Source organism: Pongo abelii, chromosome 16 (genome assembly GCF_028885655.2).
Source record: "Pongo abelii isolate AG06213 chromosome 16, NHGRI_mPonAbe1-v2.0_pri, whole genome shotgun sequence".
NCBI classification, from domain to species: Eukaryota; Metazoa; Chordata; class Mammalia; order Primates; family Hominidae; genus Pongo; species Pongo abelii.
This window is the reverse complement of record NC_072001.2, coordinates 36,374,038-36,392,596: the sequence shown is the minus strand read 5'-3', so window position 1 is coordinate 36,392,596 and position 18,559 is coordinate 36,374,038. Positions and strand designations below refer to the sequence as shown.

At 40.4% G+C, this 18,559-nt stretch overlaps 1 protein-coding gene across 7 annotated transcripts in view; it reads right to left on the bottom strand.

Annotated features, from left to right (window-relative positions):
- The window catches only part of RYR3 (ryanodine receptor 3), a 561,166-nt gene that overhangs the window by 241,152 nt on the left and 301,455 nt on the right, over positions 1 to 18,559 (bottom strand). For all 7 annotated transcript variants that reach the window (XM_024232640.3, XM_054532557.2, XM_054532556.2 and 4 more), the window contains exons 19-20: positions 14,762 to 14,954; positions 4,027 to 4,243 (exon numbers count right to left, since the gene is read on the bottom strand). In XM_024232640.3, the coding sequence (XP_024088408.2) occupies positions 4,027 to 4,243; positions 14,762 to 14,954 (410 nt within the window). The remainder of the gene's footprint in view (positions 1 to 4,026; positions 4,244 to 14,761; positions 14,955 to 18,559) is intronic.

Below are 18,559 nucleotides of genomic sequence, written 5' to 3'. Positions count from 1 at the left end.
ATTATTTTTCCTTCAAAATCTTTTTTCTCCTCCTGTTTTTATTTTCTCTTTTTATTGCATGGCCCCATTACCTCTTTAAGCCTGGAAGTCATCCTATTATCTTTCCCTTGGCACTACTCCCCCACCTAATCAGTCAGGAAACCTACCATGTTCATTTCCTAAGTGTCCTTCTGAGGGATCCCCTTCTCTCCATTACTCAACCTTATTATTTTCTCCCTGGACCATTCCAAGAGCCTTATAATTGGCCTCCCCAACTCCCCAGTGATCTATCCTCTACACTGCAACCAGTGGGACAAGTTACAACAAAAAATCATGTTGAAACACTCTCTAGTGTCACCCAAGTGTTCCTTGACACTAAGACTAGATGTATTAACCACATACACAGTGCTCCTTTAGTTCTCATCACAGTCTCTACAAACACATCCTTTTCAAACTTCTTGAAATTCTCCCAAAAGACCACACTGTTTCACAGTTCTGTGCCCTTGCATATGCAACCTTAACCCTTATTAATACTCCCCACCATACACATCACACACACCCCCCACCACACACCCTTCCCTGGCACCTGGCAAATACCTTCAACATTTATCCTCCTGCATTTAGTTCAAATGTCACCACCTTTGAGAAGTCTCCCCTGATTACCTAAAGGGAGAGTTCCTCTGTATTTTCCTGGTGTTTTGCTCCTATCTCTCCACGGAGGTCACAAACTGGGAGCCTAAGTTTTGTTTCCTCTCAGATTTTTTATTATATTATTTTCATGTTTATTGGTTGACAATCCATAAGAAATGGGAGACTTCATATAAAATTCCAGATTTCTAGTTGCTTTCGACAACTTAGAAGATGGCTAACACTGGACCCATACTTTTGCCTGGCATCTGTCAGCTGGAGCTGAGAACTACCCATCCATTTGAGGAGGACCTGCGTGCTTGAGTGTCTGTGACTTTTCCAGGTGCACGGTACAAGCTGTTGGTGGATCTACTATTCTAGAGTCTGGAGGATGGTGGCCCTCTTCTCGCAGCTCCACTAGGCAGTGTCCCAGTGGGGACTCTATGAGGGGGCTCCAACCCCACACTTCCCTTCCACACCACCCTAGTAGAAGTTCTCCAGGAGGACCCCACCCCTGCAGCAAACTTCTGCTTGGACATCCACGTGTTTCCATACCTCCTCTGAAATCTAGGTAGAGGTTCCCAAACCTCAATTCTTGACTTCTGTGCACTCATAGGCTCAACACCACGTGGAAGCTACCAAGGCCTGGGGCTTGCACCCTCTGAAGCCATGGCCTGAGCTGTACCTTGGCCCCTTTTAGCCATAGCTGGAGTGAAGTGGCTGGGTCACTGGGCACCTAGGAACTTGGTGCACAAAGCAAGTTTCTAGGCCTGACCAAGAAAATCATTTTTTCCTTCTAGACCTCTGGGAGGGGCTACTGCAAAGGTCAATGACATGCCCTGGAGACATTTTCCCCTTGTCTTGGTGATTAACATTCGGCTCCTTGTTATATATGCAAATTTCTGTAGTGTGCTTGAATTTCTCCCCAGAAAATGGGGTTTTCTTTTCTATTGCATCATTAGGCTGCAAATTTTTCAAACTTTCATGCTCTGCTTCCTCTTGAATGCTTTGCTGCTTAGAAATTTCTTCCCCCAGATACCCTAAATCATCTCTCTCAAATTCAAAGTTCCACAGACCTCTAGGCCTGGGACAAAATGCCACCAGTCTCTTTGCATAGGAGGAGTGACCTTTACTACAGTTCCCAACAAGTTCCTCTATCTCCATCTGAGGCCACCTCAGACTGGACTTTATTGTCTATATAACTATCAGCATTTTGGTCAAAGCCATTCAACAAGTCTCCCCAATCAAAACTTTACCTCATTCTTTTGAACCCTTGTTGAGGCCAGCATCTTCTAGAAAGCCCTGTCTGAGTAACACACATGTTTCTGATTACTTAAGTCAGGAGAGGCAGCCCAGACAGGAGTCACACTCATGCTTCTACTCCCTGCCTGCTTGAGCACCAGCAGCCCTGCATCCATGGAGAAGCTCCTTCAGACCTTGGCCTTCAAGCTTCTTGTCTATGAAGGAGTCCAGAAAATGCCACAGTGGTATAAGGATTATTTTGAGCTGAAGACTTTGAAAAACAAACGACACAGGAAGCGGCTTTTTCTGGACTCCTCTTATCTGCCTAAAAAAAAGAGCCCCCCAAAAGAATTCAACAATTTTTTCCCAGGGGAGATTGACACCTACCACCAGAGAAAGGTCAGCATCACACCTAAAAAGGCTCTATCACAGAACTATCGTATCTCCTATCTGTTCTCCTTAGGAATCATTTATCTCTCCCCAAAGACACTTATTTTCCCAGAAGTGCCCTTCTCCCCACCTCCTTTCCCTATTAAGATGGTATAAAGCTCCAAATTCTAACTTCCTCCCTGAGCCACATTTCTTTGTGAACTCCATACCAGGTGATTAAAATGTTTTTTTCTCTTGCTAATCTGTCCATATGATTTTAATTCACAGGACCCCAAAAACAGAACCTAGGAGGGTAGAAGAAAAGGTTTTCCTCCCTGACATCTAGAATACACAGGACCTAGATGATCTAATTCTTAGACTCACCTCTAGCTCACGACCCCCTATTTCCTATCAACATTCTCATTCCCCATTAAGGTACTCTGTGAAGCAGGCAGAGTAATACTGAAATGCTATCAAAAGTGATATAGTTTGGCTCTGTGTCCCCACCCAAATATCATCTCAAACTGTAATTCCCACATGTTGGGGGAGGGGCCTGGTGGGGAGTGACTTGATCGTAGGGGCAGCCTTCCCCCTTGCTGTCCTCATAATAGAGTTCTCATAAGATCTGATGGCTTAAAAGTGTGGCACTTCCCATTCACTCTCTCTCTCCTGCTGCCTTGTGAAGACGTGCTTGCTTCTCCTTCACCTTCTACCATGATTGTAAGTTTCCTGAGGCCTCCCCAGCCATACAGAACTGTGAGTCAACTAAACCTCTTTTCTTTATAAATTACCCAGTCTCAGGTAGTTATTTATAGCAGTATGAAAATGGACTAATACATAGTCATTAGCCACAGGAGGTAAGAAGCAGACTCATGAACACATACACATAGATGAATATAACAGGGTCCTATGAATATTATGGGAAAAATGCATGCTAGAGAAAGTCTCTAGGCTAAAAGAGCTATATTGGGGAAATTATTAACCCCAAGTGCCTTAGAGGCATGGTCTCTTTTCATTTATTTTCTATAACATCTAGAATGGTGATTCAAATAGCCCTGCTGTGTAGAAAATGCTGAAAGCTCTTGCATGCCCCTTGTAATATCATGTGAATATGTCTCTCTCAAATTACAGACCCTGGAGGGGAAAGAAAATATCCATTTATCAGCACTTCCAGAGCCCTCCACGCTACTCCCTGTTTCTCTCCATTTTATTTTCCAACTCTTCTCCTACATGCTCCTCCCTCTTCCCAGAGCCCAGCCATATGAGAATATGCATTGCCACCTGTCTATATTTCTACTTTGTGTTTTTACTTCTAGGCCCTTATTTATACCATTTCTTTTATATCACCCCTGGAGACCCTCCCCATTTAAGCTTTTTAAAGGCTCTAACTGAATTCCACCCTTACCACACAGACTTCTAGAAACATTCCGGCCTAAAGGATTTCTCTAGTATTTACTGGTGCATACTGTCCATTTTGCATTTATTACATTTGGCCATTTAAAAAAATAATACATTTGCTTCTTACATCTTTAACTTGGTTGAGAATTCCCAGAGAATACATAAATATTTCTGTCTATCCTTCACAGAATATCACACACATATCAGGTGCTCAACACGTTCACTGATTGAGAAATCCTTAAAGACCCAGTCGACGCACGTGGTGAAAATGTGAAGAATAATAGTTGTTCACATTGCACAACAATTCTGGAGCATGGATATTAAGAAAGGTTCAAAGACAAGAAAGAAAGAAGTATTTAACTCTATTGCTTCATCTGTATCGGTTGCCTTCTGCGGGCAATTTGAACCTACCTGACTGGTGTCTATGGGGCATGGGATGAAAGAGGCTTGGGAGAGGAACTGGGTGGTACCCAAGAGATCTCTAACGCCATCAGCATCACGTTTATATTCTTTGACAGGCTCCAATCTCATCTTCTCTTTTGGAAGTAAGGCTTCATAGCAAGGGGCATAGCCAGACGGAGGCAGGAACTTAAACTCTCCATGACGTCCACCCATCAGGAAACGTACTCTGTCATTTGAAGACAGCAGAAATACAGAGGTTAAAAAAAATTGCAGCCCAGGTAAGTGAAAATTAAAGATCAATCCCTACCTCCCACCCTCAACATAATTTTGTTGAGAAGTGAATGACTTCAGATTAACCACAGCAAACATCCTCCCAGTATGTAACAAAGCAGCAGAGGGGTAAGTGAGCATCAAGGCTGATCCTCAGCTGACCCAACATGGCTAAGTTCCTAAACATTTATATACATAAACCACTAGGTTTTTAGAATCAAGTTTATTTGTACTCTAATAGGTAAATAATTACTATAGATATTACGTAGCAGTATTGAAAAACATAACAGTGATAATGAGATTATTCTCTGTAAAGATCATATCAAAATTACAGTGTGATAACTTCAACACTTCTTGAGGGAGATTATCCACACATCAGTTAAAGAGAGCATGACATAACTATATGGAGGAAGTAGTAAAATCTTATTTTAATATTCAGGGGAAAAGACTAAATAACATCACAGTATTAATCACAAATGGTACTTGGCTGGCGAGGTTACTTAAAAATGTTACACTGTGGAGGCCGCATTTCCCTGAAGCAGCCATATGGGGGCGACTGTGAGGAGGCAACCATGGCTGCACGGGCACAGATGGGCATCAAGAGTTTGCTCACTGGGATCCCAGTGTCTTTCTTAATATCATCCTCCTGATAGTATCCAGTCCTGACACCCTGGTCCACCTCCTGCAGTGCTCACTGGGACTTCCCAATGAAGTAGGGAAGGACACTAAAGGTCTCACAGTAATAGCAGGCAGGCTCTGATTACCACCACGCAGAAGTCTTTCAATATTGTAATTCAGCATTCTGGCTGAAAGTCAGCCTCATATATATGGGTTAGGTTAGAGTTAGATTGGACCCTAAAGTTCCCCATGCAAAAAGGAGAAGGTGAAAGTAAGCTATTTCAAAATGATACTTCATATGATCCCAGGTTTATAATCAGAAATAGAGCTTTCACAAGTCAACTGCAACCACATTAAATTGATGAGGAAATACAACCAGTTTTCCATAATTAAAACGTGGTGAGATATGGAGCTCTGGAGGTTCAACAGTAATTGAACACTGGAAAAAAGTCAATATATATGCAGTGTTTATGTACAACATTCATTCCCCTGCCCTTCTCCATTTAATAAATCTTTACTGAGCCCATACAATTAGCACTTGCTTTTGTACTGGGGATTCAGCAATGAACAAGGTATATGGCATCCCTGGTGTCACAGACCAGGTATTCTAGCAGACAAATAGACGTAATTACTGATTGGGAGACATCTGATGGGGTTTTAAAAAGGGAGATGTGAAATCACTCAGGTAAGGGGTTGGCTGCTAGAGATGGTGTCAAGGAAGGCCTCTCTGACATGTGAGCTAACTCTGAGGGGTAAGGAGAAACCAGTGAGCTCAAGATCTGGAGGAAGAGCATTTCAGGCAGAGGAACAAGTGCAAAGGATCTGAGGTGGAGAAGACCTTGGGTGGATCAGATTAACAAGAAGGAGGGTGGCGTGGGTGAGAACACCATGAGCCCGAGTGGTAGGGCTGTATCAGGCAGGGTCTATGAGCCCCGGCAAGGAGGTAGGATTTTATTCCAAGTGGAAAGCTGCTGATGGGTTTTAATGTAAGGAAATATAAGATTCTCCTAGTTGCCCTATGCAGACAGATCTGGGGACCAATGGGGAGGCTCTTGAAATAGTCACAGGGAGATAATGGTGGGTTGGACAGAGGTGATCCAAGCAACCACACCCAGTTTTGTTTTGGAATTAGGCTTGTTCAGAATTGCTCATGGACTGAGTGTATGTGTGGAGGGGAATGAGGTCAATGGAGAAAAGTTATGATTTGGCAAAACTTTCACAACAGGATACTTTCCAATGGGCCTCACTTCCTTTCACTGGAATGTTCTGGTAGGGCAGCCTTACAAGATATTATCAGTGTTGGCTGCATAACTGTGATGGTGGAAATATCCTAATCGTGAAACTGGAAAATAAAGCCTCTTTAAGTAAAGAGATGCTAAGGTTTTTTTCCTTCCCAATAAGAGCAGACACTTTATCTGAAAAGCATTTTATAAAATGCTGTTTTAAAATTAATTATAGAAATCATATGAAACCTCCCAGTTTCCTATTTTAAGGTACTCAATAATAATGATATAGAGTTAGAATCACAATTGTCCCTTGTGAAGCCTCCTACATTAAGTGTTACATAATAGGACACGATCTATGTGTATTAAGAATTTGAACAATGAAATTAAAACAAAATTGAGTCATTAGCCTGCAGTATTACTAATTTAGGGAACCTCAGGAAATAATGACTAAATCTTAAAATTATTTGTTGAGAACTTCCCAATTCGATTGCAACATAACAGATTGTGTTACTGACATATGGAAACCATGGGATAAAATTGGATCTTTCTGGGCAAAGAATTAGTGTGGGAAATTTTCTGCCTCTCTCTTCTCATTGAGCATCTTTCCTGTGAGCAGCTGAATGCCTAGTAGCTTGTACAGCAAGTAAGTGTATTCCATTACTCACTAGCATATGGATTCCAAGAACAAGTAAATGATCTCTTATGAGGATTTCTAGAGGAATTTAATTATTCATGAGCTCTCTTGCTAATTGTTGAGTTTCAAAATTTCTCTTAGGTTTTAAAATCTGCTGGATAAGATAACAAATCAAGAAAAGTAGAGTTTCAGGTAGCATTTAATGAGAACAATGCTTAGTTTTTATATTCAGTTATTAAAAGGAGACTGACCATTTGGTTATAAATCTGAATCTTATCTTCTCTAATGGCCACATAAACTGTAAAACAAATTAACACAGGCAGGAATCAGTGTTTACTGCATACAGAAGCTTTGGTCTTTAAACATCACCGTGTAGTGCTTCAGTGGGTAGAAGAAAAGGTTCTGGATTGCTTCAGAAATCCTGCAGATCAGAGTCCCTGTGCCCTCAGCAGGCAGACTGAACAGACGATGGTCCAAGGTACACCCACCACCTGTGGCTCCTCCCCTCACTGCCTGTGAACAAACTGCCCAGAGTCTGTGAGAAGGGACCCAACAAACTGCCACAAATATTGAAGGTCCCCTTCGTAATTTGCCCTACGAGATCCAGATTGATGATATCAAAGGTAATAACTAGGGAGATACAATTCAGGTTTGAAGGGAACGACCGAAAGAAGGTAACAAAATACTTGAAACTCACTTTAATTATCTGAGTATATGAAAGTGGGCTCCCCTCTGTCTCAGAGTTTTGGTTGAGGTCCCACAGTTAGATGTATGAATCCATAATTCAGAGGATGCTAAATATTTTCACATCCTAAAGTGAAGTGCTGAGTCAACTATGTAGTATAGACAAAAAAACTGTGAAACCAATTCTATCAGCCACAGCCTATCACATACCTCTAGATGGATAAAGGAAAGAATTCCTTTGGAGAGAACTTTCAGGGTCAGGGAGAAAGGGAGAAGCATTCTCCCTTTTCGGAAGCCAAATGATGAGGGTTTCAAGAAACCACGTAGAAGCTTGACAAGTGTCCTCTGGAGTTTACTGAGGGACACATTTTCCTGGTGACAGAGCTGACAGCGTGAGAAACGGCTGCATGGAAAAGAGGTGCCCTTCTGCTCAGGGTGACGCCAAGGACTGTGCTCCCTAGAAGGCTATTTAAGGGCTCCATGAATGAGCCCACTGTCTGCCATCTTGAAAAGGGACTTCCCAGAAAGGCAAATGTCTGAGTAGAGATCAGAAACCCAGGGTCTGGGGGATGTGGGAAAGGGGATCTGGAGGGAGGTTTAGGGTCAGCCAGAGGGAGCAGTCAACAGAAGTGGTAAGGCTTGTGTCAAAAGAACTGTGGTCAGAAGTTCCCAGCCTGAGGCTAAGAAAACTACAAAAGGGTCCCAGAAAAGAAAGAGGCAGCAACTGTACAACTGCTACACAAAGACTCAATGCTACCTGACAATAGCACTGACTCCATCAGACATGCCTACTCTCCAGTCATCTCTCCCGGGGGCTCAACTCTAGAGGGGTCTGCAATAGGAGCTGGCCAATCAGGGAGGGGCAGACCAATGTGGACAAGCAGCTGCCTCATACTGCAGGCCCAAGCTGGGGGAGGGCTCAAGCTGTAAACTGGATACAAATTTTGATTTTATATTCAAACAGACAGAACTTTGAAATTACTGACAAAATTGTTCTTGTTCCTAAAAGTAGTAATAAAAGCTACAGGACCTACCTGAGAACTTGTCCAGAGCATGGAGTTACAGGGGTAGAAGAAGAAACAATAAAGTTAAACCTACCAGTCCACTTCTCTCAGTAAATGGGTTTACCTGGCACTTAATGTTTATCTTTTAAATCCTTTGCCTCATTCACAAACGAGAAATGTCCAACTGGAATGTAAATCTCCCCTCTCTACATGTTTTCCTCCCTGGCTCCTTGAGTTCCATGGAATCACCCAGCATCCCCAAAATGTTAAATTTAAAATAAAAAAGAGAATTTAAGAATTGATTTCATTACAATTAGTTCCTCTTTATCCTCAGATTTTTCTCTACATTAATGGATTTTAAAAATCAAATTCATTAATCAATTTAATCCGTTCCACCACAGCACTTGTATCATTTTCTGGGGTTCTTCCTATAACTCAGATGTTTCATCAGCTCTCAAAGACTTTTTCCTTCCTAAAGTGTTTACAGTAAGCGACTCTGTCCTTAGATTCTTTCACCTCAAAGATGAGCAATAGCTTCAGTAAGAGCTGCCTGGGAGTAGTGAAGTTTTGGGATGTGTAGAGGAAATTTTTATTTACTTGACTAATTTTGAAAACACAGGACAAATTATATTGAAAAATCTCTGCCAGCATTTTCAACTTCGTCTTTGAGATTTGTGCATTTTTGCTTGTTAATTTGCAGGAGAGATGGGACTACCTATTACAAATTCCCAGATTTGAAAGATTGACCGATTAAGAAAAAAATATAGTAAAAATCATGACAAAGCTATGCTGTGCTCAAAGGGGGTGACTAACTTTCCTTTCGTTGGCTATCATATTATTATTCAGAGCTTGCTAGCAAACGTGTAAAATCACTTTAGTCTTACTAGATGTCTCATTACTGTTATCTGCTATTGAATTCCTCCCAGAGAGCTGGGATAATGTTTCACAGAAGAAAAGGATACAAGCTGTGGTTAAGAGGAGAAAGAATTAGCTAGCTTTTGCTGACCTGAATTTGACTCGTAAGTCACGACTCATAATTGCATCTTTAGCCCTTATCGCTAAGACTGGAGAACAATCTGAGTTATGGACATTCCCACATTCATATTTCTTTCTGGCTAGTGTTTGATGAAAGCTCAGGGCAATCCAGCCAGTGCCCATCATGTTCTCTGAAGAAGTATATTTATCTCAGCAATAATTTCCACAGCACTGACCACAGCAAGCTGGAAACAGCTAAGCTGTTGGTTACCTGAATTTTAGCCAAGTCTGGAGAATACCAACAGAAAACAAAACCACAAATACTATCTTTGGATATGGTTATTTTTATAAATTAGAGCTGGCAAAAGAGTTATGTAAGATGATTAAATAGATTTATGGGGAGTTTAACTATAGCCATAAAATATATTCTATGATGACTAACTCATTAATTTTCTGCAAAAAAAATTAGCACCCAAATTTCACTATATACTATGGCTTTCTGTATAATGCTTTCTATCTGATTCATGCCATTTGTGGGGTGTATATAAGATCAACTTTTAGTAAGAGCTTCCTGGCATCTAAGTCATTCAACCTTTTCAGTGGGCTACAAGGTACATATACCTCATCCCAAATTCTATTCTATAATGAATATGGTTGTTACACTGGGGGCCTACTGCACTAATAATACTGTCTAAACAGACCACATTAAGAAAACTATGGAGGCATATTCATTAAGAGAAAAGAGGCTATGACATTGATTTGTGGGTTTTGTCAGTAATTACTCATGCTAACATTGACTTCACTGTGGGTAAATCTAATTGAAAAAGATTCTTGCTCTTCATGTAGCTTTGCTCTTCGATGACGGCTGGCAGGGACATCCTAATCAGGTATTATTAAAAACATAGTTTGTAAGTATAAAAATTATTTTTAAAATTCAAGACAAGGATCTCAGTAAAGACCATTAAACAGGAGGAAACAGGACTGTGAAAGAGAACTCAAACCTAATTTAGAAGCCATACAGAAGTTAAAAATAAATATGAGAAACAACCCTGAAGACTTTATGATGGGAGAAAAAGAATCTCTTTCTAGATGGGCATAACACTTTGCATCTTGCTGGGAGAGATGCTATAAAACCAGGCAAGTGTTCTATAGTATTGGGTGAAACAATAATTTCTTTTCAATTTCATTATAAAATACATTTTTTTTTTTTTTTGAGTCCGAGTCTCACTCTGTCACCCGGGCTGGAGTGCAGTGGCGTGATCTCTGCTCACCGCAAGCTCCGCCTCCCAGGTTCACGCCATTCTCCTGCCTCAGCCTCCCAAGTAGCTGGGACTACAGGCGCCCACCACCACGCCCGGCTAATTTTTGTATTTTTAGTAGAGACGGGGTTTCATCTTGTTAGCCAGGATGGTCTCGATCTCCTGACCTCATGATCCACCCGCCTCGGCCTCCCAAAGTGCTGGGATTACAGGCATGAGCCACCGAGCCCGGCCAATACATTTCTTTTCAATAAGATACTTTAATTAACTTGGAATTCATATTGTGGTTTCTCTTTCTAGCTCTTTGTTCAGCTGAACTAAAGTAGTACAGAGAAGAACTGCTGGGTTTCAGCACCAAACCATACTTTACCAGTTGATGTAAGAGTAACACCTGGGTTGTAGAATAACCAATCGGTTTATTTTGATTTATAAGCAACTGGCTAGCCCCCAGTACAGGTCCTGCACTGACCCTGACCAAGGTCATCATGTGATGCACTAGAGGCATTTCAGTAAGATGTATTTCCCAACTACACAGGCCCTGTGATTCCACCTCCCTTCAAATCACAACATGCTGTGAGACCCGAAGCCAGTAATATATCCGAGCTGATAGTTTCCTGAGAGACAGGAAGCTTGAGTGACTTCAAGCCCCGCTGCACACCCCACTGGCACTGCTTTTTAGCCTTCCACCTGTTCAGTTGCTATAAGCAAAAAGTGCTCAGAGCTAAGCTGTTGGTTCTTCAAGTCAACACATCTGGACCCTTCAGTTTCTTAAATTTCCTCAGCAGTTGTGCCTCCTAAATGATTAGTCACCTCATTCTTCTTCTCTTGCAGCTTTGCTTCTCTTTTATCTGTGCACTCAGAAGGCTGCATGATCTGCTGACCTAGACACCAGATCCTAGAAATGTCTTCTACATGTGGATACCTTTCAGTTAACTATTTTTTCACCTGCTAACTGTGGTTCTTGTCGAGAGGATTCCAAAAAAATCCCCCCACTACCCTCTAAAAAATCACAGACACAAAAATTCTATCTCATTGTTCTGAGGGAGACGGGAAGAATGAACTAATGATTAAGAATCATTATGCAACATTTGAGAGCAGATGTACTGTTCTCTAAACACAAAATGTGGAAAAGTCCATTAGCCAGTAGACTGGAGAAGATCCCTTCTCCATAGATCTAAATTTGCCTAAGTAGTTTTTTCAGATGACATGCTTGTGAAATAGGTGTACTCCCTTTGAAAATAAGTAAAAAACGATGAGTGGACATGGGCAAAATAAGTAAAAGCGGGAGGAGTATTAATGGTGGGTGACCCAAGGCCACCAGCTACACAGGCAAATGCAGTCCTGGGAACTGACTACTCAGGGTAACCTTGTTTCTTCAGGGAAGGTCCTGAGTCAAAGGGTGGATGACCCCAACACAGTTGTATTGTATTTATATTTGTACTCATTCTCTTTATTCCTAAGGAGTGGAGTGGGGAAGATGGAAAATAGGGCTAGAAGGTCCTTTCTCTCTTCCAGAAGGCCTTTGCTTCAATCAGATTTTTCTGTGCTTACAGCGCCTCTCTGGTCAACAACACTCCCCATTTTCCACATGCTTCTGATGGCTTTCAATGAGAATAGCTCTATGTGGTATCCTCACATATTTAAAAAGAAAGAATTGGGATGAAATATCCTCAGCACAGAAGAACTTTCAACTCTTAGAATACAGTGCCTGCAGATAGTGTAAGATTCCCTGGCTTAAATATGTGATGAGAAGATTTTCAACCTCAGTAAAGCTTTACTCTACTGGTTCTCCCCATTTGTTACAAGAACCTCAAACAATGCCGATATATAACTTCAGTATATTATATCCATTTATATGAATATGTTTGTAAATATGCTTATGTATATATACAAACATACACACACATCTGTCTCAAATTCCAAAGGTTGAGTACCATTTGCAAAGGACAATTCTTTACTTCTAAATAGTTTATATAATTGAAACAGAACCAAAATCCTCCTTTGGAAAACATATGAACATATCTTGGTTTACCAAGCCACATGAGGTGCTGAGGCCTACTAGAGTGGTTTCACCCTGAAAATCCCCTCACTTGGACCTGGATCCCTGAAATGGTTTCTTTGTGATCCCAGATCTCAGCTCCTGCTTCCCACAACTCTTCTCCTGCCATGACCCTTTCCAGGGGCTTCCATGGACACTAGTACAATTCTATGTTGACTCCGGTCTCCTGCTCAATTGATTGTGATCTCTTTAAAATACAGGGATGAAGAACGGCTGAGAAAAGTTTGGGAAAGAAGTGTTATTGTGGGGTTTTGCCTTACAGACATTAAAATGTATAACGTGGTTAAAATAATTAAAAATAGCATCCAACTGGTAGGTACAAGGAAAGAGGCAGAGAAATAGCAATAGTATATAGGAAAGCAGCATGCATAGCACAAGCCCAATTAAATGAACAATATTTAACTGTGTATATAAAAAGCTAATATGATTATCTCTAGGTGGTACTATTATGGGTTTCTGGTATTTTCTTTGACTTACATTCCTTTTGTGAAAAAGAAAAACAAAAAACAATAGGAAAAAACCCAAGTGTTAAAGTATAAATCAGAAACTGGGAGAAATATTTGAAACCAATAAAAAACAGTTTAACATCCTTAATATAAAATTATTATACAAAAATATGTAAATATATTACATATACTATATAAAGTCAGTATATACAAAATATGTAAGATATCGACCAAAAAATAAATATCAGAAAGGCTGAGAACACAAAGTTAGCAAAAGTACTGTGTTGGAAAAAGTACATAAAAATAAGCATTAAAAAATGTTTCACCACATTCGCAATAAAAAATAAAAAATTGATACTCTAAGGTATAATTTTTCCAAATCAGCAAAGGTTTAAAATAACCAATAACCATAAAAATTAATAAGGATCCAATCAGTTGGACATTCCCATATGTTGCTTTAAATGATACTGCAAGCCCAAATCCTTTATCTGAAATCATTAGAGATGTGCTTCAGACTTTGGAATTCTTTAGAATTTTTTTAAAAGTTACCCATTACGTACATTAAGCAGAAACTGCAGCCAGGTGAGGAGCAGTACATCATAATCAGACACATTAATATTTCTGCAGTTAAACATATAAATATTCACAAGAAGTAGAATAAATGAAAGACTGAAAACAGCCTCATTTCTGCTGTTGACAGTTTTGTCACAAAATGAGTTCAGGTTAGATTTTACTACAAAATGAGTTATGAACAAATTTATGGTTTTCAGAGCTTTTTAGATTCTAAAGTTATGATAAGGAATTCTGAACTGTTTAGAGAATCTTTCTCAAAATCAATTTGGCCACATAATTATAAATTTAGACTTTAAAACATTCATGCATTTTGACCAATTTCAAGGAGGAACAAAATAGAAACACACAAAGAGTTACGCTTCAGGATATTCATAAGAATTTTATTTACAACAATAAAAATGAAATTGGCATAGACTTGAACAGCAGAGTAATGGCTGTATCATGAAACAGCCAAATAAAGGGCTATTATATGGCTATAAAATCATTTTGAGGATACTCAATGACTCAGGAAAAGGCTCATTATTTATTGTTGAATAAAAGATAATCAAGACATAAACTTCACATTCGGTGTGATACCGATTAAAAAATGATGTATATTTGTAGAAGAAAAGACTTGAAAAATATGCCAAAGTATTAATAGAGATTATAGCTAACCACTGGAATCATAGGTGATTTTTACTTTGTTCATAACTATGTCTTTGAAGTTTTTCTTATAATGAGCATGTAATACTTTTATAATTATTAATTTTCTACACAGGATTTATCCTATTAACCTTAATGTTTATCTGAGTACATAATACAACCCCTGGGGGAGGTTCTACCAGTAGAGATGGAGCAAATGACTCTAGCTGGCTCTTGCCCTTGCACCATCACTGTCCTGGGGAACTTAGTTCACAGTACTGAAGCCCTGAAGGAGACTGTTGGCTTCGCAGCTCACAGTGGTGGCGGGGAGGTGGGGTAACTGCTACTCTCCATGAAATCACAGCCATAACTTACTTGACACCTGCTGAAAAGCTCATCACAGGGAAGAAGAGCCCGTCTGTGTTGAAGTTCTCAAACATCCCCTGCACGGGCTGTCCATTGATGCGGAATGAGATGCTGGGCACCCCGAGGTCCAGGCAGCAGCTTACCACATCATCCGATCTCAGGAGGTGCTGGTTGATGGAAGCCACAGCTCTGGGTATCCGGCCTGGTGAGGAAAGAACAGGAAGAAGGCTGTGGAACTCTGGAGGCACCTGCTAGGCTGAGAAAGGCTCAGAGGCCTCTGCGGGAGGTGGGGAGGTGTGATGGGTACTAAAGAGGTCCAGAGGTACTACTGCATTTGAAATGCAACTTTGCTTTTCCTGTGTGAGATGAGCAACGAGAAATGAATTCCTAAGCTGGCGAGTGGGCAGTCACCATGCCTGATTTGCGATGAGTCTCAGGGGAAATGCTCAAGCTGCTAAGAATGAGAAATAACAAAAACTTAACCTGCTCAATGTGTGTTCAGACTATGGCCTGGTGTCTGAAGTAACAGACAGACTGCTTTTGCTGGTGTAGCTCGCTCTTCAGAAGTAGCTGGTGTGTGTGTCTGTTTAGTTATAAGTGCCCAAAGACTTTCCTGTCTTCTACTTCCTCAAAAAGATTAGACTGCTCTAGGGTTGAATAGAGAACCCATCAAAGAGAAGAATGGCAAGGCCATCTAGCCGTTAAACTATACTACATAGGCTGGGCGCAGTGGCTCACGCCTGTAATCCCAGCACCTTGGGAGGCTGAGGCAGGTGGATCACCTGAGGTTGGGAGTTCGAGACCAGCCTGACCAACATGGAGAAACCCCATCTCTACTAAAAATACAAAAGTAGCCAGGTGTGGTGGCGCATGCTTGTAATCCCAGCTACTCAGGAGGCTGAGGCAGGAGAATCGTTTGAACCCAGGAGGCAGAGGTTGCGGAGAGCTGAGATAGTGCCATTGCACTCCAGCCTGGGCAACAAGAGTGAAACTCCATCTCAAAAAACAAATAAAAAAAACTATGCTACGTAGTTTGCTTATTTGTTTTAAAGAACTTTATTATTTCAGATAAGCAGGAAAACACATTGCCAGTTATACTCTGAACTGATTAAAAAACTTCTTTACATCTCTTTCACTAGATGAGTTATCATTTCCTGACTTAAAGTAGTGAGGAAAATCACCTCTCTGCTTTCCTATATCATCTTATTCTGGAAATTCTAAAAGTAAATATTAATAATTATAACCACCCACCCCTCCCCTATCGGGTTTACATTTCTATTAGAAAGACAGCAACAAAAGAGAAGTTAGGTTTTAAAATAGAGTTTCCAGCAAAAGAAAAAAGATATCTTGTTTCTTGATTACAGAAGTAATATGTATTCATTATAAATGGTCACCATTTATACAGGAAAGTATACAAAAAGGCTGGGTGCTCATGCCTATAATCCCAGCACTTTGGGGGGCCAAGGCAGGCGGATCGCTTGAGCTCAGGAGTTTGAGACCAGCCTGGCCAATATGGTGAAACTCTGTCTCTACTAAAGATACAAAAATTAGCTGGGTGTGGTGATGCACACCTGTAGTCCCAGCTGCTTAGGGGGCTGAGGTGGAAAGATAGCTTGAACCCAAGAGGTGGAGGCTGAGGTGAGCTGAGATCATGCCACTGCGCTCCAGCCTGGGTGACAGAATGAGACCCTGTCTCAAATAAATACAAAAGAAAAAATATAACTCCATAAAAATTCTTCCAAATATATATGTACACACACACTCTATTTTGATGGAGTTATATATATTTTATGGAGTTATACACATACACACTTTTTTTTTTTTTTTTTGAGACAGAGTCTCACTCTGTTGCCCAGGCTGGAGTGCAGCGGCACAATCTGGGCTCAATGCAAGCTCCACCTCCTGGGTTCATGCCAGGAGCCTGCCTCAGCCTCCCAAGTAGCTGGGACTACAGGTGCCCGCCACCACGCCCGCCTAACTTTTTGTATTTTTAGTAGAGACGGGGTTTCACCATGTTAGCCAGGATGGTCTCAATCTCCTGAATTCATGATCCACCTGCCTTGGCCTCCCAAAGTGCTAGGATTACAGGTGTGAGCCACCGCACCCGGCCCCACACACACACTTTTTATTCAAACTGGGGTATAATAGGTTTTTGTAGCTTGCTCTACTAATTATATCACAAACATTTTATTGTATAATACAATATTCATTAGAAATTTAATTTTAATGGCTGTATAATATGCTATGAAAAGGTAATTTAAAAAAATCCCCACCTGATGGATATGAGTTATTTACAAATTTTGTGCATGTATCTTTGCTATATAATATTTATAATCCCAGTTTAGAACTATTTGATGTTTTCTGTGGTGACTGCTAGTCTAGTTCAGGTTGAGCATCCTTAATCTAAAAATCCAAAATGTGAAATGCTCTAGAATCTGAAACATTTTGAGCACTGACATGATGGTACAAGTGGAAAACTTCATACTCAACCTCATGTGATGGGTCACCATCAAAAAAGTCAAAATTTTGTTTCATGCACAAAATTATTAAAAATTTTGTATAAAATTACCTTCAGGCTTTGTATTTATGAAACATAAAGGAATTTTGTGTTTAGAGTTGAGTCCCACTCCCAAGGTATCTTATTATGCATATGCAAATATTCCCAAACCCAAAAAATCTAAAACCTGAAACACTTTTGGTCCTAAGAATTTCGAATAAGGGATACTCAACCTATAACAGATTCTAAACTAAGTGGTGAATTTTTAAATGGTGAAATCACTGTGCTCTTTTTAATTAATAAAAAAGATTAGACAGCTCCCTCTAATTAATGTGGGTAATTGACAAAGCCATATTGCATTCCCTCTCACTCTTCCATAAGCAGTAATGAGGCTCTCCTCTGTGCCAGATACTACATCTGGGACTGGGGATCAAAGACAGAAGACCCAACTCATGCTCTTAAGAGGCCCATAGTCTGGTGGGAAATGGACATTTAAATAAAAAATAATACGATAAATATTGGAATGTAGGTACATATGTGTTGCCTTCTAGAGGGAGAGGAAGATGCCTGGGAATCTGTCTGGGAGCATGGAACAAGTTGAGACTTGGAGAATGTAAAGCTCACTAGATAAATGAAAGGAAAAAGCAAGAGGAGTGTCTAACATAGTTGCAGAATGGCTGGAGTTTGGTAAGGCTGGAAGGTGAGGGTTAATGAGGGCTGGAAGAGGGAGATATGGTGGGGCAATAAAGCCGGACAGGAGCATCCAGCTTGGACCACCTGCACAGTTAAGAGTGCTGCTACACATAATGTACTCAATGCATATTGGCAAATAGTCTGGAGTGGACTTAGACTCTGTTTTTATAACTTTAATACCTTGCTTCACCACTGAGAAGAGGAACAACTTCCTCATTGAAGCACCTATAGGTAAAATTATTTAAAAACAAAACGAAACTGAGCCAAAGTTGAAGAGTGTGTAGGTTTGACATCTTTCACATTTCTCCATTTGAGGACACTGAGTACTCTTAGCTCATTGTATGGAGTTTAGATACCCAAGGTCCCAGGATCTTTTCTTCCTCCTGTTCCAAGTCCTTGTTGTGAAAAAAATCTATATATTAAAATTCAGCAAAGCTTGCAGTAATTGTCTCACTTTTAAGATTTATTTTACCATTAAAAACAATCTTTTTTTTCATTAGTTTAACTTCTGGAAAATATCACTGTAGTTACTTGAACTTTTTTTTGAGACAGAGTTTTACTCTGTCACCCAGGCTGGAGTACAATGGCATGATCTCAGCTCACTGCAACGTCTGCCT